The 25,575-nt window shown below is 41.1% G+C and overlaps 1 protein-coding gene across 1 annotated transcript in view; it reads left to right on the top strand.

The window, feature by feature from the left end:
- Nucleotides 1-25,341, top strand: part of TRHR (thyrotropin releasing hormone receptor) — a 37,437-nt gene extending 12,096 nt beyond the window's left edge. Inside the window, exon 3 of the mRNA XM_004771310.3 lies at nucleotides 24,649-25,341. Within this exon, the coding sequence (XP_004771367.1) occupies nucleotides 24,649-25,056 (408 nt within the window). The 3' untranslated portion in view covers nucleotides 25,057-25,341. The remainder of the gene's footprint in view (nucleotides 1-24,648) is intronic.
- Nucleotides 25,342-25,575: the final 234 nt, after the last annotated feature.

Raw genomic sequence — 25,575 nt, forward strand, 5'->3', positions numbered from 1 at the left:
TCTTGATGCTTCCACACCTCTCTGTGAAAAGTCCCCAGCCCAGGCAGCAGTTGGATCACGAGGTCCCATACACGGTACATGTATTGGAAGGCAGGGGAGCACGAGCTCTAGAGTCCGAAAAACCTAAATCCCAGCTCTTTTTACATTTACTCTTGGATTCCCCAAACCCGTCTTCTCCCTGTCCCCAGCACACCATCCCATGGAGAGGTTCCTAAACTCACCCCACTTTACTCTGCGTCCAAGCCAGGGTGCACACGCCCCCAGCTGCCTGCGCTCTGCAGCCGCCCTTGGACCTGGACCTGGACCTGGACCTGGACCTGGACCTGTTCCAATCCGCACGTCCTGACTCACCGCTCAGCTCAGGCTTCCCCGAGCCCCCCCTGGCAAACGCTTCTCTCTTCTCATCAGCACTTTGTTCCCACAGCTTGCGGCTCGCCCTGTTGCCGCAGTACTTTGTTCAAGGGTCTCTCCCACCGGCTCGTGCCTTCCCCAACCCCGGCGACATCATCCCATTCCTCTCTGTGTCCTGCCATGGTGCTAGGGACACACTGACACATAACGAGGAAACACCAGGTGTGAGGAATGAGGAAGACAGGAGGGTCCAGTGTGACTCCTCCAGTTCCCTCCAGGAGACCTGCAAGCGGCGGGACGCTTGAGGGCAACCTGGAGGGACAGATGTCAAAAGCACCGTCAGAAACCTTCAGCTTAAGGAGAGGATTTGGACATTGTAGATTGTTATGTCTTCAGCATTGGGAAAAACTTACATTGTCAGCTGGATCAGATCAGATATGGGCCTTTGGGGATCATTAAGATAATGGAAAGAAGGTCTAATTAGGATTAAATGTAAAGAGAGGAAAGGAGAAGTGGACAAAAATCACGCTCGGGAGGAATCTCTGATTAAGAGGCTGGAAGAGGACCAGGGTCTTTGCTGGAGACAGAAAGACCTAGTTTCCCCTCTTGGAATACGGCCAGAGGGCCAAAGACAGAGTCTTAGTGGCTGCTTTCCCTCCAGGTGGGAGGGAAAATAAATAAGGAAGAATAAGCCGGGGAGAGAGAGAAGATTTAGGGAGAGAGAAGTTTCAGTGAAAAGAGTAAGTGGATCTCTCTAAAACTGGGAAGTCATGGCCTGGCGAACCAGAGTCGAACGCGGCTCTCCGGAGCTGCGTGTGAGGTGCACGAGAATTTAAACTACAAATTAAGTTTGCTATGAAAATTCCACAAGGCTAAATGTGCACGCAAAATAGAATGGATAATGCAAAACACCTGATAGCCCTGTTTTGTTGCAATAAAAATAGATAAAATCATCGTGGAAAAGAGAATCCTGCAACTTTTCGTGGACAGCCCTGGTGACTTTGGGCTGTCCCCCTAGGACAGCTGGCCTGAGCAGAATTATCCAGTAATTGCAAATAGGTAAAGCGTCCTGTGCCTCCCATCCTGTGCCTTCATCGTTTTGAGTTTTAAATGGGATTTATGGCTCCGGAAGAACTCAGCAGATTTTCTGCAAGCCAGCCGCTCTTAGCTTAGAGAAGGAGGCTGTGGCTCAGAGAGGCGGCCCCATCGTGAGGGTGAGAGAGAACAGAGGCAGGGTACACGCCGAGCACCCCAGGAATTTGTAAAGATCATTTGTGAAGTCAAGTAACGGGAGCCTCCAGCAATGTCTGGGACTGATACTGTGCCACGTTTCCTCTGACAGGAGTTCTGCTCAGTGACTGATTCTACTTGGCAAACCTTTGAAAGATGACGTATGTAGAAAATGAGGGTGGGGGAGAGCAGGAGAAAAAAAAATGTGCATGGATATATTTTCTGCTCTATAAAGAAAGATAGGAATAGGCTCGGATTCTGGGTGAATTTACAGGAGAAATAGAATCTAGAGATTATGAAGTGCTAGGTGGATCTCCAGCTATTTCTCTGTTAATCAATTAGGAGCAATCAAATCAATACTTTTGTATAAACCAACTGTAGCACACAATGGCGGTATTATCCTTGTTCAATAATTCCAGTCCCTTCCAGGGTGCTATTATATGGAATGGGAAAACAGAGCGGTAAGGACAAATTTGCACCTACTCATCTATGGCTTAATTGAAAACCTACTATGTATCAGGCACAGTGTTAGGTAGGAGGATACAAACATGAGTAAGTTAGAACTCTTGCTCACAAAAAGTTCACAGTCTAATAGGAAACACAGGAAAGTAAACTGATACTTACAGTCATAAAGGACTAAGTGTTATCTATCAGAAGAAGCCCAGAGTGGTGTAGTTCTAGTTCTACTGACCTAGATGGCTCAGGGCCAGATGGACATCAGAAAGTCTTCCTGGAAGAGGACTCCCAAGCTGCACCTTGCAAATCAGTAGAAATTTTATAGGTGAAGAAGGGAAGGAAGATGGTTTATGCATGGGGAACTCTACTGGGGAAGGCCAGCAGTCCAGAAAGATCACCATCAGTCTGGAGAAGGTCCCATAGCTCATTAAGACTAGACAACAAAAGCTGAGACCGATGGGACAGGCAGGAACCAGGAAACGAAGACTTCAGCTAAGATACAGAGGTATTTGGACAATTTTCTAAGGGGTATGTAAAGTCACGGAAAGATTGCAAGGGAAGCATATTATGCTCAGATCTGTGCTTGAGGAAGATCCCTGTCTTCATGTAGGCGAAGGGTTGGACCAAAGTAAGGACATTGGCTAGGAGGGGTCCACAACAATAGGGACAGAATAACTGGATGGTTCGGCAAAGGCCTCCCATGATAAGGTAGAATAGAAAGAAATAGATATATTTGGAATTTAATCATCAGACTTGGTCTGAGTAGATGTGCAGAAAGGAATCAAAGGTAAGTCACTTGAACCGCTGGGAAAGAGGTGTGACCATTGAGAATCTGCATTCTGGAATCTCGTGCCCCACAGCAGAGCCAGAGTTGGCCACTGACGATGTGACATGAGCCTGTAAATTTGTCTCCCTTTGCTCATCTGTGAGAGCGATGCTAACAGTGGACCTATCTCTCAAGGTGATTATTAGGATTTGGTGCAATAATCCATACAAAGCATTGTGCACAGTGCTTGAAACAAGGACATGACAAATGCTAGGTACTATTATTATTAATTGGGTAGTATAATTTGCCTGAATGAGGACAATTAGTAGAGGAACACTTTCCAGGGCAGTGAGCGTATTAAGTTCGGTCTTGCCCATGTTCCATTCAAAATGTCTAGAGAATACAAGGCCACAGTTTTGAAATACAGACTTGAGCTCAGAAGGACACCTGGCCTGGAGATACAGATTGGGAGCAATCAGAGTCCAGACGGTTGGCTGGGGACTCTGGGGTAAACATGATTATTAGGGGAAATTTTGTGGAATAGACAAGCAACCCTGGAGTAGCCAGAATTCTGGCGAGAATGGGATGAAGAGCCCATAAAATAAACAAACATAGGAAATAAATAAAATAATAAAGTAAATAAAAGGAATTGCCAGAGAGAGAGGAAGAAAGCCAGGAGGCAGTAGAGTCACAAAGGCCAAAGGAGGAGACTTTCCATGGAGGTCAAAAGAAAGAGGTGAAGATAACTGAAAAAGCACCCCGAACAGTCATTGGCAGCCTCTGTGAGTGCAATCCCCATAGAGTGCTCGGGGGACTACACTAGCTTCCATGAAGTAGCGAATGAATGGATTGGCGGGGGCGGGGGGGCAGCAGATGGAGCACCAGGAAACTCAACAGAGAGTAAGAGAGATGACTTTTAACAAATTTGATTCTGAGAGAAGGTGGGTGGGTGGGGGTGTGCACAGCAATGGCAGGGAGAAAAAAGGCAGAGTATTTTTGTCTATTTTATTCTGTTTCCTGCTTAAGACAGGAGAAACCTAAAGCCTTTATTTATTCATTTTTAAAGATTTTATTTATTTACTTGAGAGAGAGAGAGAGAGGGAGGGAGGGAAAGCATGAGCAGGGAGAAGGGCAGAGGGAGAAGTAGGCTCCCCGCTGAGCAGGGAGCCAGCCGCTGTGGGACTCTATCTCTGGACTCCGGGATAATGACCTGAGCAGAAGGCAAATGCTTAACCAACTGAGCCTCCCAGGATGCCCAACCTGAAGCCTTTAACTCCTGATGGGAAAGAGCGAAGCAGAGTGGGAGGAATTACTTGCAGAGACAAGAGCCAGACTCACTGTTGCTAGGGCTGCATTCCTGGGGAGACACAAGGGGTGCCAGCAAGAGCACAGACAAAGCCATTACCTTAGAGAGGAGAAGGCAACGGCTCTTTCCTCTTCTTCAGCAGGGATTGCATCTAACTCCCCGACGCGTTTGCAGCCCCTAGCCCCATGTCTGGCATGCAGAAGTTATCAATGAATGTTAAATGAATGGATAATGAGTGACTTCATGAGAATGAACGATACAGGAAAAGAGATCAGGGTGATCCTGGTTGCAGATTATTTTTAGGTTATGGGGTAGGAGACCACTCGTTCTCATAGTCTGGTCTCTCTTTTCTTGGTGACACGGAATGGGAAAGAAAGGACTAAGCATGCCGAGCCTGGGGGAGGGAGGGGTCGTGAGCAGAAGCACGGGGGTTTGTTGTGGGAAGTGAGAGATATGATGGAGGAAATGATTGCAAGAAGAAGTCTGACTCACGTTTAGAAACAAGGAGCTGGTGTGCTAGTAAATGACAGGCGATCTGAATTTTTTAATGACATCTAAATACTTTGCAGTGGGCCTGTTCTGGGATTCATTCCCAATAAACATCTTAAGCAAATTAGGAAAAGCCATCCCTCTGTTTGGACAAGAAAAGGCACTAATCCTGAAGGTCTTGAGGGGTGTGATGCCATATTTAGATGAGCCATTGCATTGTCCTCAAGGTCGTCTCCTTCTCTGCGACAAAGCATGACACCCCCACAACCAGTACAATTGATACTTAGCACTTCATTCCCTTACACTGCAGCAAGGATCTTACAATAAAGAGAGATAGGATTTGATGCATTACCAAGGGCAGAGATTCCTACATTTGCCAGAAAGTTCCATCCAAAGCCCTGCCCTCTAAATCAACAGAAGCCAGGTGCCTCAATAAATTCCTTCCACAAAAATATCGTGAACAAGGCCAGTTCAGGGGCTGTTAACTCCTTCCTCGCAATCTCGAGCTGGGTCTCTGCTTTATTGGCATCCTCAGAGGGCATGTCTGGGGTTCGCAGTCCTTTGCCTTCGCCTCAAACATCCTGGCTCTTTCCAATTTATCACTGAAGCTTGCCGGGAACACACTTAAAAGCAATTAGCCTTTTGATCAAAGGAACACTGCTCCATTCTGCAGACAGTTCTTGCCTGGACATTGCCGCTGACTTTATCTCTAGGAAGGGGGCATTATGAAGCCCAGATACACTTAATAAACAGAGATGAGTAAAATCAAGGGCGCTTGTCCCTTCCCGTGTGTGTGCGCGAGACCACTGAGCCTCTGTGCCTTGCCACAGCCTTGAGACAGGAAAGGCAAAAGCAGAGAGGTTCCACGTACTGACCCTTTCTGTATCACATGTGCCCTTTACTTATTCCTGAGGGAGCTCTGCCAACTCAAGGAGTTGGAGCCGGCCACTCAAAATCCAGTACAGACCCAAACTCAGACCAGTAGAAAACTGTCATTATGGACTGTGGTTTTTTAAGCTAATGAATGGTTTCTGTTACTGGCTGCTTCCCAACTCTGCTTATTTCCTTAGAATAATTAAGAATGGTTATTAAATTACATCAGTCTCATTGTACTCATCATAAGCATGTTTTGCTAGAGACAGTTATTCATGCATAGACCACAGGTAGAAAAGGCTGTCTTGGATTTATTTTTTAATCACGAACATTGAGGTACTCAAAGAAGACTCATGTTCCCATGAGGCCCAGTGAGTCAAAATACAGAAAATTTTGGGCTGTGACAGTGTGAATTCACTTTTCAAATAATTTTTAATGGTCATTAAGAAGTTCTTGGTAGCATTGAAGGAAGGTACTCTAATTTTTACAAATGGGTACTGAAATTTAAGTGCACTTTTGGATAATTATGCTTTCATAAAGAGAAAAGTAAAACTGTCATAATTAAAATTCTATTTATTCAAGGTTACCTTTTTGCCTCAGCTAAACCCACCAATATGATCTCAGGATTAAGGATGGAGTCAAGTTCTTTAGTCACGCTGAGGAATATAAAGAATTCTTTGAAAAACAAAGATTAATCATAAAGATGACTTGAATCATGGTAATTAACAATGATAAAATTCATGAAAGCATTTTTCCCTAAAGAGCCATAGAAACATCCTCATTCAGAAGGAAAACATCTGGGTAAGCTGTTACACAGTCATGCTAGGGAAATTCTATGCAGGAAAGCCTCGATGGTGAACAGTGATTCCCTCCCTTGTGTGCTAACCAGCCACTGTTTCATGCATACGCCGCGTTTGCAGTCATCAGAAAGATTTGAACATATTACACCTTAGTTACGTACTTTAAATTTGTTATCAACTTTTATTTTACTCCAAAACCCCAAGGAATAGGACATGTTCCTTCAGTCCAGAAGCACATCACGGCACAAATTATAAAGAGAGGCAATGTTACCAACTCCCCGGGAACATGGAGAGCTTTGAAAATTTCCCCCAAGGGATCTTCAAAACCTCTGCATCCCCGTTTGAGTTGCTGCCTTAATATTTTATCTTACATTCTTCAGTGAATGTCATGCCCCAAGTTATGTGTGTCCTCTCCCTCCCACCTGATGTAACCCGGAAAGGAGTGTGGCCCACCTACATGGCTGTCAATCATTTACTCGCCTTTCAGGTGACCAGGACTCCTGGGCCTGGAGCGTGTGCTAGGTGTGGTGCTCGGGGATGTTTGTACTGCATCATGTTTCTACCTAGGACATGGGTATAACTTCTCATCTCAGTTTTCAAGACAAGGAGTCTGAGATTCAGCAACATGAACCTCAAGGTCATCCAATAAGAGAGGGAAGAACCAGGGATCGAATCCTTGCATAGAATCCAAAGCCTCTGATTATAACCTTATACTCTACTTCCTTACACACTTGCCCACAGTACTAGTATCTCACAGATGAGGTACATGTCTTAGGCCATATCTGCCTAAGAAAAAGGACACTTCTTGTATAGATGACAATTGCATTGATTTATGTGTTCTACAAACGGTGCTGAACACCTTCTTGAGTGCTCCCGGCACTGCCTGAGATCTTAGGAACACAGTAGCGAAAAAATGAGACAAAAAGCCTTGACCCATGACTTCTATTCTATACCCACCTATATTCTAAGGAGGAAGGGGAAACAATATACAAACTTATTCACAGTATATAAACATATACACATAGTATATCAGATGTTGGAGAAAAATGAAGCAGATGAGGACGCTGCTGAAGTAGGAGGGAGACGATTTTCAGAGACATAAAATAAACAGCTCATTTTCAGACGGTACTGTCATTTTAATTCTAGATGTCGACATGAGTAAATGTCATGTATTTACTTATTGTTTTTTTAAAGATTTTATTTATTTATTTGGCAGAGAGAGAGGGAACACAAGAAGCCAGGATGGGAAAGGGAGAGGCCGGCTTCCCACCGAGCAGAGAGCCTGATGTGGAGCTTGATCCCAGGACCCTGAGATCATTACCTGAGCCAAAGGCAGAGGCTTAATGACTGAGCCACCCAGGTGCCCAGCAAATGTCATTTATAAACCAATGCCTGAAACAACAGGATTATTCCCATTAATGTAATGTTAAAACACCAGGCCAGTCTACATAAGTCATTTAGCTTTTATGCATAGTAAGTGTAGCAGTGATACTCTTCAGTTATCTTTCATAAACTATTTTTTTCAAAATTTTCTTATTTTTTAAAAGATTTGTATTTATTTATTTGCCAGAGAGAGAGAGAGAGCACACGCAGGGGGTGCGGCAGACAGAGGGAGAAGCAGGCTCTCTGCTTCTCCCTCTCCCTCAGCAGAGAACCTGATGCGGGGCTCAATCCCACAAACCCAGGTTCATGACCTGAGATGTCCAACCAACAGAGCCACCCAGGCATCCCTTTCATAAGCTTTTATTAACACTCATTCTAGAAGAAAAGGCATTCTCCATTCTTTTTTTTTTTAATTTTATTTTAAAGATTTTATTTATTATTTGACAGACAGAGATCACAAATAGGCAGAGAGGCAGACAGAGAGAGAGGAAGGGAAGCAGGCTTCCCGCTGAGCAGAGAGCCCGATGTGGGGCTCAATTCCACCCAGAGATCATGACCTGAGCCGAAGGCAGAAACTTAACCCACTGAGCCACCCAGGTTTCCCGGCATCCTCCATTCTAATTCAGAACTGAAACATTTTCCACTGGTGGGGATGGAGACCTCTAAGTAGGTCAGAGGTTGAGAGAGGTTCGTGGTCAATGTTCCTTTACCTACACACAGTGCTGGTTCTCTTCATTTTTGTAAGAGAAAACATGACATCTACCTAGTTCCACCTGGGCAATCAGAAATAGTTGCCTTTTTAAGGACAGATGGGACTAGTGGCTTCTATCTTCTCAGTGGCAGCCAGAGTGGTTCAAGCACACACAGGGGCAAGCTGGATGAAATCCCAGTGTAAGTGTAGATGGGTTCCCTTGCTGGTAGCACTTTCTTCAGATGTTATTATAGAGATTTGAAGAGCTGATATGCAAATGAAACACTCAGAACAGGGTCTGATGCACAGTAAGTAATGAGTGATTTTTATTGTAGGCTTTAAAATTAGCTTTGCTTTTCTCGCATTTACGGTGTTCCAAACACTGCATAAGCCCTTGAGTGACATCATCGCATTTATCCACACAACCACTCTGGGAGGCAGGTAAAATGTCTTTCACCACCTTTGCTGAAGAGAAAATGGAGACTCAGAAATAGAAATGGGCCCCAAGTCTAACAACTGGATTCCAGCACAGATTAAGAGAGTCTAAGAGCAGAACCAAGGGACTGGCTCACTCGGGCCCAGCAGGGCCCTCTGCCATCAGTCCGGAAGTGTGTCCGCTCCAATGGGCTCCAGTACTGGTTTCTGCACCCCTGCCTGAATCCAACATCCATAGGAGCGCACACCTTCTGGGAAAGTAGGTCCCAGGATTATTAAAAGTACTATATCAACAGGGTATTTTTTTAGGTGGCATTTGTTTAGAGCGGTAATGCTCATGATGATTCTTTCCTGAGAGGATCAAATTTTCATCAAAACTCTGGTCCCCATGCTGACAGCCAGCCTTATTCGGTTTGTATTTCTTATAAGATCTGTTGATAATTAGATGAATAATTTAAAAAAGTTAGCCGTAAATCACAAGACTAGTTCGAAATAAATTATATGCCATTTATCTTCTTTACTGGAAGTACTGGGTAGTTCATTCGTTGGCAAACTACAGCCATGGGCCAAATCCAGCACCGTGGCTTGTTTTACCAAGTAATGTTCATACCCATGCCTGTTCGCCCATGTGTCGTTCATGGCTGTTCTCACAGCAGCAGAGTTAAATAGTTATGACAGAGACTCTAAGGGCCTATGAAGTCTAAAATATTTATTGTCTGGCTCCCTATAATAAAGGTTTGCTGAACCTTGAACTATTCCTATTTAAAAGTTTATTTGTGAAAATATTATAGATTTAGTGCAGGTACATGAGAGGTGCTCAAAAATAAATTATAGATATTAAACAAATATTATCAAAACAAAAATTACCAAAACATTACCCAAAACAAGAAAATTCAAGCTTATCACAAGCAGCCTAAATTAGCAGCTGGTGTAGCCCCAACCAGCATCTTGACTCATATCCCCTGAAGAAAATGCTTTGCCCATTGATTGGGAAATCTTTGATTTCATTGGGCTCTAAAAGTACAAATTTAAGGTGCAGAGTGCAGACTTCCAGAGAAATGGTTTTCTACAGCTTCATGAGGGACAGAGAAACCACAGATGATTAGATGTGACAGCAGACAGAGAAGACAGCGCAAGAATGACTGTCAAAGTGGGTTTGTATTTTTGAAGGCCAAACCTGCCCTGGTATATATTAATACATCAGTATCAATCAACATCAGTAAGGGGAAGTGACTTAAACATAAATCCTATTGACTTAGCATCTCATTAGTTCACACTTCCTATGTTCCTCATAACATTATATCCAACAACTGCTTATTTCTACAGAATAACAGGCTGTTCCCCAAAAATCTTCTTCACCATAATTCCAGTCTGATCTATCATGCCCCCTTTTGGAGACTGAATCTTTACACATTGATTTTAATTGTTAATTCCAAGCATTTTTTTAAATGCCAAACCTTGATTCAAGGGCTAGAGATAAAAATATGCAGTCCACCCTATTCCTGCCATCAAGATCTTACATATCAGAAAAGAAATCAGAACCCAACCAATGGTGACATTTGTGATTAGGACTGGAAGTACCAAGAAAACATCTGGAATTCCACAGAAGAAACAATAGAGTAGTGTTAGTGAGTTGTTCGTTCATTCATTTTTTTCATTCATTCATTTCCTGACTAGTTTTGGCACCTACTAAGTGCCGGACCTTCGTGTTGCCCTTTGCGTGCAGGGATAGGTAGAAGCCATCGTTCTAGAGATGAAAAAGAAACAAGAAACAAACGAACAAATGAGGCAACAGCATCCTCTCAGAATGGATCTGTTAGTTCACAGAAATAAGCAGGGACATGAGAGAGAAAGCAACCCGGGAAAAAGTTAGTACCTGCCACTGTCTCTAGAAAGTTAACATTTTCTTCTCTGGATCTGTCTCTTCATCTATAAAATGAAAAGAATACCTACTTCATAAATACTGCAATGATTGAATAATTGCATAAAGTCCCTGGTGTTATGTTTAAAATATATTGAGTATAGTAAGGAATTACTATTGTGGTGGTGGTGGTGGTTGTCAGCCTTCTCTGCTATTTAGTTAAATTCTCCACATTTTCCCAGAGATGGTTTAAATGATATGTTGCTTATCGAAGCCCAGACTCTATGCAGATGCTTTACATACATCACCTCATTTATTCTTTTTTTTAAAATTTTATTTATTTATTTGACAGACAGAGATCACAAGTAGGCAGAGAGGCAGGCGGGGGTGGGTCAGGAAGCAGGCTCCCCGCTGAGCAGAGAGCCCGAAGCACATCATGTATTCTTTACACTTACTCCCATTTCACAGATGAGTACTGAGGCGTACAGGCATGGTATATCCTGCCCAATTGTATATGGCTAGAGAGAAGCAGACCTAGAATTAGAATCCAGCCTGTTCCCTCAACCACTACTAATATGGCCTGGATAATACCTTTGAAGAGAAACTCTAATGACTTAATAATCTGTGGTAAAACCTTGGACTTCATAGCATAGGCCCAGCCTGCTGTGGTTTACATCTTATACCTTGTAGACTCATGCAGGTTTTTTAGACAAACTGCTAAAAGCAGGTAAATGCAAAGTAGCTCCATTCAGTCTGTTAGGTGAACAAGGCGTGATAGAGGCAGCACCCCTCACCGAGGAGGCTGACTTCAAGATAGGATCAGGAATATAAGAGCACCTCATATTAGGAAGCTATAGTATATATGTCAGTGTGTTTTCACGTCCTCCTTAGAATTAATCCTTAAACACATTATATTCACATATTATGTTAACTGAGACATCAAGGCTCAGAAAGCTTTGAGGGGTAAGCTGACATTCCAAACCAAGTCTTCTGATTCTGAGTCCCGTGGTGAGTCATCAGAAAGCTAAAAATCAGTGAAAAGTGCTGAGTTTATGACTTGCGGACGGAAAGAAACATATTTTCCCCATTTGGCTGTTGCTGTGAGTTCTTTTGGGACAGCTAGAAAATTCACTCTGTAACTCCAGATAGACCCAAGCGTGTTATAGTTGGTCCGTTCTGGGGTTGACACAGATAGAGAAGGAGTTGGCTTCCTTCCGTGTGCTCTTAGCCCCATGATGAGGTATTTTGTCCAATACCTTTAGGAGCAAGACCACTAAATGCCCACTAAAACCTGGCAGCCCTGAGAGCTTTACTTCTGTTTAGAGATTACCTCTCTTCCTCTCCATCACTGACATTTTACATTTTAAAACATTCTCATTGATTTCCCATCCCCTGCTGCGTGAGCTGAGGGATTGTGTGTCTGGATCGTTGTCTACAGTGTTACCCTCACCAGGCTGCAGCGCCAGAGAAGCACAGGGGTGAGAAGAGACCGGGAAATGTCTCCCTCAGAAAGGATGGATATCTTCAAAGAAGTATTAGAGCCAGCAACTGAATGCCTCCCTCACAGCCAGTCAAGATGCCTCCTCATTCAATTTTTTTCTAAGGTCTGGGTCCAAAGAGAAAAATGGTCAGAAGTAAACACATCCTTGAGAGCAAAGGAAAGAAAACCCACTCAAGGTGGTAGGACAGGTTTTCCTCCTGCTTAGTCATTCACCAGTAATTTACCTGAAGTAGAACATTTAGAAAAGGTGATGTAGCACACAACCCACAGCAGATACACTGTAGCATTGTTCCAGGATGGCTCATGAAAGAAATTGGAATGACATTTTATTTTCTACAATGGAGATGTTATTGTAATTTGAATCCCAGCTCTGACAGCTGAGTTGTCTCCTTCCCAGCTTGGTTCCAAACATCAGCCTCCTGTGAACAAGAAAACATCAGAGCAACAAGAGAGGAGATAGCCTTTCATCCCCCACAACTACCAGACTGTAACCAGTCCCGAAACCTCCACATCACAATAGTTGCTAGTGTTGGGGGAAATTTTGTAGCAAATCCTCAAGTCTAGCTGCCAACTTTACCTAGCCCTAGGCTGTTTTCCACTGTCAACTGGAGAGCCTACAAAACGGAAACTTTGAAAAACCATGTTCTTTCAGAGCTTAGTGGAGGGAACAGGACAGTTCTGGTAGGTGCTAAGGTATTACCTTTGGGTGGGACTAGGAATTCATCTTTCATTTTCCCTGTTCCACTCTGACAGTCTTTACCATTTCTAAACTTTCAAGCCACCTTTGCTTTTTGGTTTTTGTAAACTTCAAAAAAAATTATTTTGTCCCACAGTTAAGGTATTATAATGAAGAGAAGAGGGAAATTTTGCCGTCAAATATACATACCTTTAAAATGTGGCTTCCATTCATCAGCATAGGACTTTCTCAGCACCAGTTTTGCTGCTGTTGTTGCTGTTTTTAGACTTTATTTATTTATTTGACAAAGAGAGATCACAAGTAGGCAGAGCAGAAAGCAGAGAGAGAGGGGGAAGCAGGCTCCCTGCTGAGCAGAAAGCCTGCTGCGGGACCTGGATGCTGAGATCATGACCTGAGCCGAAGGCAGAAGCTTAACCCACTGAGCCACCCAGGCACCCCTCTCAGCATCAGTCTTATCCTCTGTAAAATGCAGATAAAGTAGGACTGATGTGAAGAAAATGCTAAGCACATGGTGGACACACAGGAGGCATTGCATCTCTCTGAACACTCTGACTCCCTGTCATATGCTAATTCCTAAACGAGAATAGTTCAATGTCGCTTCCCTTTTTCCACTCTTCATGTGTTTGTACCTCTCTCTATCTTTGCTCTTGAAAGAAAGTATGGCTTTGAAGGTTCATCCCACATCAGACTTGGGTGCAGAACTCTGTTTCCCATGAGTGTCCTCACACTTGGTGTTTGGTGATGCTGGTTAAGTATCTGGGGGTGTCATGGAGGATGGGTCGCATGGTGTTCTATATGGAAACACATCCTTCTACAGCTCCATGTCTCAGCTGTGTTCATGCATCCTACCAAGAGCAGTGCCATCTTGTGACTGCCCTGGTGCCTGTGGCCCCCCTAGAATGAGGAGCCCAATTTCCAGTACCAACAAATGTCTCACTCAGGAAACAGCTCTGCCTGACAAGTCTGCTTTCTCAGCACCCCTACAATTGTGGAGACTTATTTTTCCAATTTCACTGGATGTACCCCACTTACAAATTTATACTTAAAAATCTTTATCACTATTTCCTTAATCCCTACTTCTTCCCCAGCATCACCAATACCACCAAAACCTCTCTATTTTGAATCTCAGCTACTATTTTCATGGACATTTTTAATCAGAATAGAATCCAGAAAATACTTTGTAATTCTAGCCAGAATGGCTCTAAGTTCTTAATTTTTAGATTTAGTTATGGTACTTGATATTTAGATATAGACTTGACAGGTGGAGCCAAGAACCCATGCGTTAGCATTCCTAGGTGGCTTCTTGCCAAGGAATGCATAAGTAATCCACAAGGCAGAATTTGACAGTCCATGATCTCGCCACCATGAATCACCACTTAGACCTTATTCACTTCTAGCATTCTTAAACTGACTTTGAGTTGATTCCAAGCCCTTTGGTGGCCCCATCATTCAATTTTTTAAACCCCACCAATGATCTCACTCCATAGTACAAAGCACCCCACATTGATTATAACTGTGTTTTAAAAACTGCATTGCCAGACTCTAAGTCAAAACAAAGCAGAACACCTCTGGAAGAGGAAAATCCCGGAGCTCCAATCAGTGTAGAAGCTTACCTACATTCGGATTTATATAACGGTCTCTTCAAGTGTATTCTTCAACCGGCTTAATTAATGTAACAAAATGCAAAGGGTCATTGATCACTTTGTTGAAGGCCATCTGAGAGCAAAATAGTCCCAGGAACAGAACACTCTGTTAAAATTCAGTAGTGCAGGAGAACATGGAAAGGAGCCCAACTCAGAAAGTATTGTTACTCTTCGAAGAATGGCATTAGACAATTAAAGCTAACTGTTTTCTATTCATTAACCAAGAGAATGTTTCCAGAAGGAAGTACAATTTTGAATTTTTTTTCCCAAAAAATTTCAGTCAGAAGTACAAGAACTAGAACACTTTGCTAATTTAAAGAGTCCTAAACTTACACATACTTCCACAGTTATATTTTAACATTTGTGAAAAACAAATTTTTACTCACTAATAATTCAACCATGCATTGAGTGCTTTTGTGTGGCAGGTATATTTACTAAGGACTTCTCCCAACTTCTGTGTACTAGAGATCCAATAAAAGTTTGTTGATTTACTCTGGTCATGAAGCCAAAAACAGAACTTTTGTGTTATACAGTGTGGGATCCAAAATAAATAAAGAGCCTATGATCCACAAATTAAAGCTACTGCTTTGATGCTGTTGAAGATAATTTGTTATAAAAATGGTAATAGTCTTCCAACAAAAATTATTGATATGGCTGTCATCTCCTGTTACATGGCTTTGCCCTTTTAATTTAAAGAAAGCTTTTCCACAGTATTTAAGATTGCCCTGAAATCTTTATATTGTGCCACTGACTTACAGCCAAATGTTTTAATGGACCCTGTATTAAATAATTTTTATTTCAGCATTCCTTTAAAACTTCTGAATCAACAGATTCAGTCTTTAAATTGACAGGACTCTTAAAAGAGGATTCAATTGTTTGCTTTCTTCTCAAGGTGATGCTCTAATACACTCCAATGACTCAATTTCTTCAACAATATTTCAGTTATAATAAACTTTAAAAGAGAAAATGCTAAAAGGTTAGGAAGCCAGCCTTCTGGGTCTAGAGATGCACCATGTTCTAATTAGCTACAGGAAGTTAAAATGAATTCTAGTAATTTCTTCAGCACCTCAGGAAACTGTATCATCCCTGTGAACACAGCAATTAAGATGATTACTGACAATCACTGTTATTAGGAATTGGATCTATTCCTATAGCTTATCAACACATTGAGGGATTATGTAGGCTCCAGGTACTATTTCCCCTATGACTGGCCTTACAACCCCCAAATAACAAAACCCAATTATGTGAAAATGATCCCAGGCATGTCTGAATATTGTGTTACCATGAGTAACCTATAAGTTAGATTTTATTCAAATGCTGGAACTCGAGAGAGTTTGGGGAAAATATAGATTGTACATTTACTGACTCTGGAAAATGAGTTTCAAGCATAAGTCATGTGATCTGCCCAATCTCTTAGATTCAGAGAGGGATTGTGAAACAATGCTACACGCCAGTTCCAACTCTTTCTTCCAGACTCACTAGACTTTGCCACTCACTAAGAGACAGGGCTATGCCACGGGCTTTCTCCCCCTGGGAAGAATGTCTAGACAATAGCACGACCCATGACCATGCTCAGAATCTCTTCTGAATTATACATGAACTCAAAAGTCAGAATTTTTTTCTGAATCAAGAGGAAGAAAGAATTCTAAAAATCTTACAGAGAACTGAGGAATCAATCAATTCCCTATAGAACTGAGGAATCAATCAACTCCCTATATGACTTCCTGGACAGACTAATAAACTAATCTCTGATGATTAATCAAAATGTCCCCAAATCCCATGTAACCAGATCCTCACAAATGACATGCTACTGATTGAACTGTGACCCCCAAGATAAAAGTTTCCATTTTATCTTTTACTCCATTGTATTACTTTTGCATTTTAAATTTTATTGTTTATTTTTTTCCCCTAGGAAATAGATAGGTATGCAGCATCCCTATCTGCCTTGTTATGACAACTTTCTTCTCCCTAGTCAGTACTTTCTAAATGGAGCACTCTGATTTGGGGCAAAAAACCCCACAAGTAATCCCAGGGCTACTGATGATTCCTACCAACAATATTAGCCTTTCCAAGTATTTCATAAACATTCTTTACAACAACTAGAAGTCTTCAACTCAGTATATATGTCGATTTCTGTAATTATCTAGAAAGAAAACTAGATGTAGTATCAAAAGAACTTAATCCAATAACTACCTTTGCTGTTTATATGTATATATGAGTTGTATGACCTTGTTTCTCTGCTTCTCTGAGTTCAGTTTACATCCCTCATCAATGAAATGGGAAAAATAACACCTGTCCTACAGATTTCATAGGGATATGAACACAAACTGACTTGATGACAATGAAAGTACTTTGTTAATACCAAGGATATAAAAACAATCCGCTGATATTAGGACTCCATTCAGGATTCAGGGTATTGACAAGAATGGTGTAATTTTCTCCTGCATGATCTTGATATCTTAGATCAAGTGTGGCTAAGAAAAAGGTGATGATATTGAAAAAGTGGTTTTTGTGTATATGACCCAGAAGAGGCCAACCTTACCACGTGTGCACCCCTATTCAAGAACTATTCCCTATTCAAGAACATAGCTCTTCCAATTGTCTTTCTTTCTCTCCTGGATCACAAATTTTCCCCTCTGTGGGATTCCTCCCTGGCTAACAAAGATGTGATATCTTCCGTTTTTCTTTCTTTTTTTTTTTTCAAAGATTTTATTTATTTATTTGAGAAAGAGCATGAGAGGAGAGAGGTCAGCGGGAGAGGCAGACTCCCTGCTGAGCAGGAAACCTGATGTGGGACTCCATCCCGGGACTCCTGGATCATGACCTGAGCCGAAAGCAGTTGCTTAACCAACTGAGTCACCCAGGCACCCCTCTTCCATTTTTGAAAAACATAAATTGACTCTGCATCTCCCTCCCTCTGGCAACCCTTCTATTTTACCAGTCCCATTTCCAGCAAATAGTAGAATATTATTCAGCAATAAAAGAAAGGAAGTACCAATGCGAACTTCAACATGGATGAGCCTTAAAACATTATGCTAAGTAAAAGAAGCCAGTCACGCCAGCCACAAAAGACCAATTCCATTCATGTGAGTTGTTCAGAATAGGCAAATCTATAGGGCCATGAATATATTAGCAGTTGCCTAGGGCAATCTAGCTCTGTGGAAGGGGGCCATGACTTCTAAAGTGTATGGGGCTTCTTTTCAGGATGACTGAAGATGTTCTAAAAGTAGAGTGTGGTAATGGTTGCACAACTCTGGGAATATACTAAGAACTCTTGAATCATACACATTAAGTGGGCAAATTTAATTATATATATATACATATTATATTTCTTTTTTTTTAAAGATTTTATTTATTTATTTGACACAGAGAAAGAGATTACAAGTAGGCAGAGAGGCAGGCAGAGAGAGAAAGGGGGGAAGCAGGCTTCCTGCTGAGCAGAGAGCCAGATGCGGGACTCGATCCCAGGACCCTGAGACCATGACCTGAGCCAAAGGCAGAGGATTAACCCACTGAGCCACCCAGGCGCCCCTATATATATTATATTTCAATAAAGAACTATATGAGGTTAATAGTAGTCATAAGTCAAGTTGACAACATGCACTCTTGGCATATTGTGTTGAGAATGGCCATTCACCTCTGTGGCCTTCCTGCCCCAAAACCATAACTTCATTCTAAGCATGAGTAAAACATCCGCCAAGTTCAAATTGAGGGATATTCTATTAAACACCAAACTGGTACTCCTAAAAACTATCAAGGCCATCAAAATTATGGAATGTTAGAGAAACTGTCACATCCTGTCACTGGAGGAGACATGATGACTAATTGTCACACAGAATCCTGGGTAAGATCCTGGAACAGAAAAAGTGCACCAGGAAAAAACTAAGGAAATTTGAATAATGTACGACGTTAACTAACTTCCTAGAAAAACTATCCATGTTGGTTTGTTAATTATGACAAATTGACCACACGAATGGAAGGTGTTAATAATAAGGGGACTTTGATGTAAAGTGAATGGAAACTGTATTATCTTTGCAACTTTCCCATAAATCTAATGATTTTTTAAAAAAGCAATATACAAACATTAGCTAATAGTTCTAAAACATGTATTAAAGTCGTAGTACTAGTAATAGGGATAGTAGTTAGTAATACAAGGATCCTTAGCAGGCTGAACCAGAGAACTTCATTATCTGGTTTTTCACATGCAGCACTTATATGCCAAGCTGAATGAGTGCCCCCAGGAGGAACCATAAACTTCAACAATCAGAAGATAGAAATCTGTCCAGTTCACATTTAAAAAAAGGAAGGGGAGGGGAATAAATCCTTAGTAGGGTCTTCATCTAGAGGCTTTATAATGATTACAAAAAGATGTGTTGAGAAGGACTGAATCCAAACTCTTTTATAAGAACTATATGCTACTATTCTGCATAATTAAATATAATGAAAAGTAGAATATATATAGTATGGCTTCATTTAACATTTTCTAGTGGCTCCTCATGAGAGAGATAACCCTTCCCCATGGTGGCCAAGGACAGAGGCCCTGGCTTATCTCCTCTGTAGTTCCCACCTTGCTCTTTTCAACCATCTCTGTATGTAATCTCTCTCTCTCAACACCATGTTTTAAATAACTGATTAATTTTTATCAATTTAATCAGTCTCCTTTCTGACCCTCACTATACTGTGCAAAAGTGGCTGCCTACCTCCTCATTACGAAAATGGCCTCATGGAGCTGACGTTTTCAGAACACGATGCTGTATCTCCTTTGACAGCTGCATCTCTCCTTCTGTCTTAGCAACGGGAGGCCAAGCACCCCACAGGCTATGACATCACCTCATCAGATAACAATGATGACTTTTGTAATGGTTTCCACAAGCTTCCTAGAGAAAGAGATAGAGCTCCACTTAGTCACATGATCTGCAACTGGAACTTGCATACTAAATTTTTTTTCAAGATTTATTTATTTAGTTGAGAGAGACAGAGAGAGAGCATGAGCAGGAGGAGCAGAAGGAGAGAGAATCGGAAGCAGACTCAGTGCTGAGCCTGGAGCCCAACATGGAGCTCCATCCCATGACCCTGAGATCAGACCCAAGCTGAAACCAAGAGTCAGACGCTCAACAGACGGCACCACCCAGGCATCCTAGAACTTGCATACTAAATTACCTCTGGTCCCCCTGAGAATTCTCGCTATCTCACACGCCTCCAGAATGCTACACATATCTGCAGGAACATTCTTCCTGTCTGTCTTTACCTCCAGATTTTGGCTTAGATGCCCCTGAGACCAGGAAGCCCTCACAAAACACCCTTTGACCTCAACTCCAGATCAGATGCTCTTATAGAACCAAAACTTTTCTCTGTCTTCTGAGTCATCACAATGTCTGATGACTACCCATCAGATTATAAGGTACATGATGCCACTAGCAATGTCTCTCTGGATCATTGTCGAATCCTCAAGGGTCAGGACATTGACTGGTACATAGGAAGGATGCAAATGAATGTCCTAAGTGAATGGATAAATTCCTTCCCAATCAAAACATACTGTAAAATCACTTTCCCCTGAAGATTGTGCCATACTGTTTCTCAAGGAACTTTACGTCCTGGTACAGAGGCTTGTAAAGAAGCAATCTTCATCTCATCTCATATCTCATGCATTGCCTTAGCAAAATTGTCAAGGCTTAAAAACAATAGCCCAGAGATATTTTCAGATTTGCCTCTTTGTCACTTTACTTGGGATAAGGAATAGCAACAGAAATAAAACTTTAGCAATGGTGTATGAAAGATCTCCAGAACATTTTTTTTTTTATATTTGCTTCTATACTGAATAACAGCTGTTAAAATCCAAGCTATGGATACACTAAAATCTTGTGAATATTTTAGAAAATGATTAAACTCAATCTAAGATATTGGGAGTTAACTGAAGATAATTACAAGTGGGATTAAATATATTCTCTATTATCCCACTGGAGATGTATTTTCCATTTGATTAATTTTAGAAACATCATTATATTTGTTTTACTCCACACTTTGTTAAATTTTTAAAAATATATTTATTTCAACAAAAAGTTGAAATGTATTGGAAACTCATTTTGTTAATTAACCAATCTCCACTTAAAAGAGATTTTTTAATATTAAAGAATAAAATGTTTGCAAAAATCTTCTAACAAAATTTTGCAGTATTAGAAAAGGATCATGGCTACATATTTTGAAGTAATTATTTCCATGCCTGAATTTATTCAACATTTACCGGGGGCTATCTTATATTACACACTGTACACACTGTTTTACTCCACACTTTGTTAAATTTTTAAAAATATATTTATTTCAACAAAAAGCTGAAATGTATTGGAGACTCATTTTGTTAATTAACCAATCTCCACTTAAAAGAGATTTTTTAATATTAAAGAATAAAATGTTTGCAAAAATCTTCTAATAAAATTTTGCAGTATTAGGAAAGGATCATGGCTACATATTTTGAAGTAATTATTTCCATGCCTGAATTTATTCAACATTTACCGGGGGCTATCTTATATTACACACTGTACTACATCCCTGGAGGACAAAGAAATTAATAAACTTACCCATCTCCTGAAGAAGTTTACCATGTATTAGAGAGATGGACAAATATAGATCATCGCAATAAAAAGTTTTCATAGTGATGGCAAAGTTTGCCTGGGGGACTGTGGAAGCTCATGGCAGAGATATTAACTTTGAAACATGTGCCTTTTCTTAAAGACAGTGCTTCCTCACTGACATTAAGTGAAAAGAGGTCAGTTGATATTAAATGTGGATTCAGTGCTCCCCCCTGACTGTTGTAGAGAAAAGCACAAAGACAGATGAAATTCAAACTTTAAGTTTGGAAATTTAGCAGCAATATATATGTTGGGTTTATGCTTAGAAGAAGTTAAATGTTTAAGTGACCACAAGGGGATAACACAGTAGAAATCTCAACATTGGAAAAGCAAAAGACTTTCACAGGGACAAAGAGCAAGTATAAAGGAAAGAACATGGGCTTTGACTTAAGTAGACAGGTTGAATCACAGCTTTGTCACTTACTACTCACGTATCTTTAAACAAATCACATATATTCTCTAAATCCCAATTTCTCCATATGCAAAATGGAACTAATATTAGCTTACACATGGAGTTATTATAAGCGTTAAATAAGATAATATTTATATATCTTTATGAGTCATCATAAAGAACTTGGATGTGATGGTAGCAATGTCATCGTGTAGCAAGCAAAGATTCAACTCTAGGATGCTTAGTCCTTGGTGAGGAGTGGAAGGATGTTGGCAGGTCTGAAGCAGTGACTGGAGGTCAGAGAACCTGGAGTACTAGACAGGAGACAAAGACAAGGATGTAAGTGATGATGACGATAAAGATGATATTACTGTAGCTCCTTCCAAAGCTCAGAGTATTTATCACTAAATTAAGTCTTTGATTTCCTAGGACTGGTTAAAATATTTACTCATAATCTTAAAAGTCTGCTCAGAAAAAAATTAGGCTTCAGTCAACCTCTGGACTGAGTGAATCCTTCTTATCTCTGAAAGAAGTCAGAATCTCTGGGATAATACTTTACCTGGTATTTTATGAACCTATGTGAAAATTACACCTTCTCCCACAGAACAACTTACCCCAGTGAGCAAAATATGAAGTATCACTACCCTCCATGCACTGAGTCCAAAGAGAAGCTCAGGGAACAGTGAGTGAGGCAGAAGAGGGGGCCTGGGCACATTCTTGGAGGGCAGGGAGACCTTCAGGAAGTGATCAAATGGCCCTAGAAGGGAGGGAAATAGTAACTTGAGAGTAGGCGGATAGATCCTAGGTGGCATTGCAAGGAAGTAGTAAGAGTTGTTCAAAAAGAGATAGTAATGGTTAAAAACAAACCAAAAAAAAGACAAAGGCTATTTGTGCCCTGGGCTGCAAAGTCTTACAGCTAATATCTCGAGAGCCAAGGAAAGAAGTAGTTAACTATAGATCTGAGAAGAATAACAGTAAGAGAGTAGCATTACTCCCACAATGTAGGCTACAAGGGGCATTCCTAGCTCAGGTAGAAGAGATATGGCTAAGAGTAAGACAGAGCCCCAGGATCAGACGACAAAAAATGCCAGGAAGAAAAGGAAAGTTTTACAACACAGGAAACCAAGATAGAGTCTATCACCAGGATTAGGAACAAGGTTGGGTGAGGACTTTATACTAGATTCTGATGACGGAGTATGTGTCTAGATGTAGAATCTTTCTTTCTACACTGAAGACCCTTAAATAGCCCTCTCTCAAAACAGGATCCCCCTGAAGGCCAGAACTAGATAGAGACTGTCAGCGCTAGCTTTGGTAAAACAGCCAGAAGGTCAAAAGGGGTGAGGGGGAAGAATCTGTTCCTTCCATTTTGGGTAGTTTTCAAGTTCAGAGCATCTAGAAAGTTTGGGCCAAGGAAGCTGAAATTTCTCAAAATCTGTGAGAGACTAAAGGTAACTGAAAATGTATTTTTTTTTATTTTTAAAGATTTTTTTACTTATATTTCTAAGTAATCTCTACACTCAACATGGAGCTTGAACTTATGACCCCAAGATCAAGTCACATGAGCGACTGAGTTGCATGAGCCAGCCAGCTGCCCCTGAAAACTTATTTCGAGATATGTAAAGTGTTGTTTTTGAAGAAAAGCAATCAATTATTATCTTCTCTACCCAAAGATAACCACAGCTACAATTTTAATATGTCCTTCATAAAATTGAAATATTATGGTCTCTTTATATAGACATGAATCAAAGGGTAATATTTCCAAAGTGCTTTAGAGTTTCAAAGCCCTTATCATGTTCATTATTTTTAAATTTTATTTTCTCAATATCTCTGTGAAGTAAATGAATGAAATATGAATATGAAAGAAATGAATGAAAATATGATGAGACATATTTTCAGATATAGAAATGGAAGTATTAAGGTCTTAAAACCACTTAACATAGACAAAACCAAATGATGTAACCCTGAGTCGAGGACAATCTCCAGAATCTGCAAAATTGTGCTCTTTGATAATCTTGTCCCTGGGCAATCTTGGATATTAATTTCATCCTACCTATTGTCCTGGTTCTCATGCATTGCTTGTTCTTAGGAGCAGGGTCAGCTCTATATAAAATTTCTAAGTTTGTTTTCTCTGTCCTGCATCTCCCATTACCCTAAAGGAAAGCTGGACGATGGGAAGGGCAAAACTTGGGATCCAGGCTGACTTGGCTTCCAGTCCCGGCTCTAAGACTCTACCACTTCTGCCAAAGTACTTACCAGCACCTACACTTCATTTTCTAACTTGAAAAATGGAAGATGCAATATTACTTTGGAGGATTTGGGGCCTTTTAAATATGATAACGTATGTAAAGGAGCTAGTGTAGTAGTGTCTGGAGCATAGTAGACATCCAATAACCATCAGCTTTTTTAAAAGACATTTTATCCTTTTCAAACTATTACGTTACCTCATTTGATTGAGGGGCGCAGTACTGGCTCCATTTTACAGATAAACTATAAGCTTAAGATCATTTCTCAGGGCCACATATAAAGTAAGTAGACGAGATCAAACCCTAGGTCTCCTAACACTTGTCACAGACATCTTTGGTGGCCCGTGTCACAATCTCTTAGCTGGCCTCTGATTTCAGCCATTGCTACAGTGGAGTGTTCATTCCTGTTTGCAGAAAACATCCTGTTTCTGGTATCCATTGTGCCCGGGCTGTCTACCTTCTCTGCCTCAAGTTTCTCTCTAAAGCCCCCCATGTAATTCCATGCACGAGAATCGTGGAAGTGTGGACCATTAAGGACCCTAAGGACACTCCTCAACAAAGGGGAGATTGGCCACCAGGGGATCAATGCCCCGCCTCTCTTTCCCTGGACAGATAATCCTGAAATGCGTGACTTGATCCACAGTTGCCTACAGGGGCAACCACTGCAATAATACACCCTATTTTAACTTTACTTCTATCACACTCTCTCTCTTACCCTAATACTGCTTCCTGGGATGATCTCACAAATTAACTGCCTGCATTGAAGTCCTTGTCTCAGACTATATCTTGGGAGCTAATGGTTAGGGGTTCGGCATTGGGAGTGGGGGGAAGCTGTTTTACTTTCATTGGTTTGTTTGTTTTCTTTTCATTTGTGTTTGCACTGCATTTCTCTTGATTTCTCCATAGGTCACCAAGATGCTGGCGGTGGTTGTAATTCTGTTTGCCCTTTTATGGATGCCCTACAGGACTCTTGTGGTTGTCAACTCATTTCTCTCTAGCCCTTTCCAAGAAAATTGGTTCTTGCTCTTTTGCAGAATTTGCATTTATCTCAACAGTGCCATCAACCCAGTGATTTACAATCTCATGTCCCAGAAATTCCGTGCCGCCTTCAGAAACCTCTGCAACTGCAAGCAGAAGCCAGTGGAGAAACCCGCTAACTACAGTGTGGCCTTGAATTATAGCGTCATCAAGGAGTCAGATCATTTCAGCACAGAGCTGGATGATATCACTGTCACGGACACTTATTTATCAGCCACCAAAGTATCTTTTGATGATACCTGCTTGGCTTCGGAAATAACCTTTAGCCAAAGCTGATTCATGAATGAGAAGAAAATGGACCACAGAGTAAATGAGAATCTGTGCCGTCATCAGCCCAAGAGGAAACAGCCAGTGCTTGTACCTGAAGACAGTGCAGATAAAATCTTTGCCAATGCTCTAATAAATCCTGGCCCAAGATACTTTAACCCATAAGAACGCTTCATATTTTCCTTCTAGTATCACAAAAATGTGTCCCCCGAAGTGGAGCAGATTGTGAAAGACCCAAATGATAGAAAGAGAAGTGTGGCTCTTTCCGTTTAATCTGAGAAATTCTCTATCTTTTCTGGGGCTGTGAAGCGTAGATTAAATCTAGACTTTGACGAAACATTATTCATGATAAATGTAATTTCTCAAACTCCGTCAAATTATTTCTCCATTTGGTAATTTGGCCACATGGAAATGTTTAAATGTTTGCATTTAGCATTTCATTTTAACCCAGAATAAGTGCTATTTGATGAATATCTGAAACTACAGGGGAAAAAAAATAGAAAAAGATTTTATTTATTGAGTAAACAT

The sequence above is a fragment of the Mustela putorius genome, unplaced genomic scaffold, assembly GCF_011764305.1.
Source record: "Mustela putorius furo isolate JIRA1106 unplaced genomic scaffold, ASM1176430v1.1 tig00000228_pilon_pilon_pilon, whole genome shotgun sequence".
NCBI lineage: Eukaryota > Metazoa > Chordata > Mammalia > Carnivora > Mustelidae > Mustela > Mustela putorius.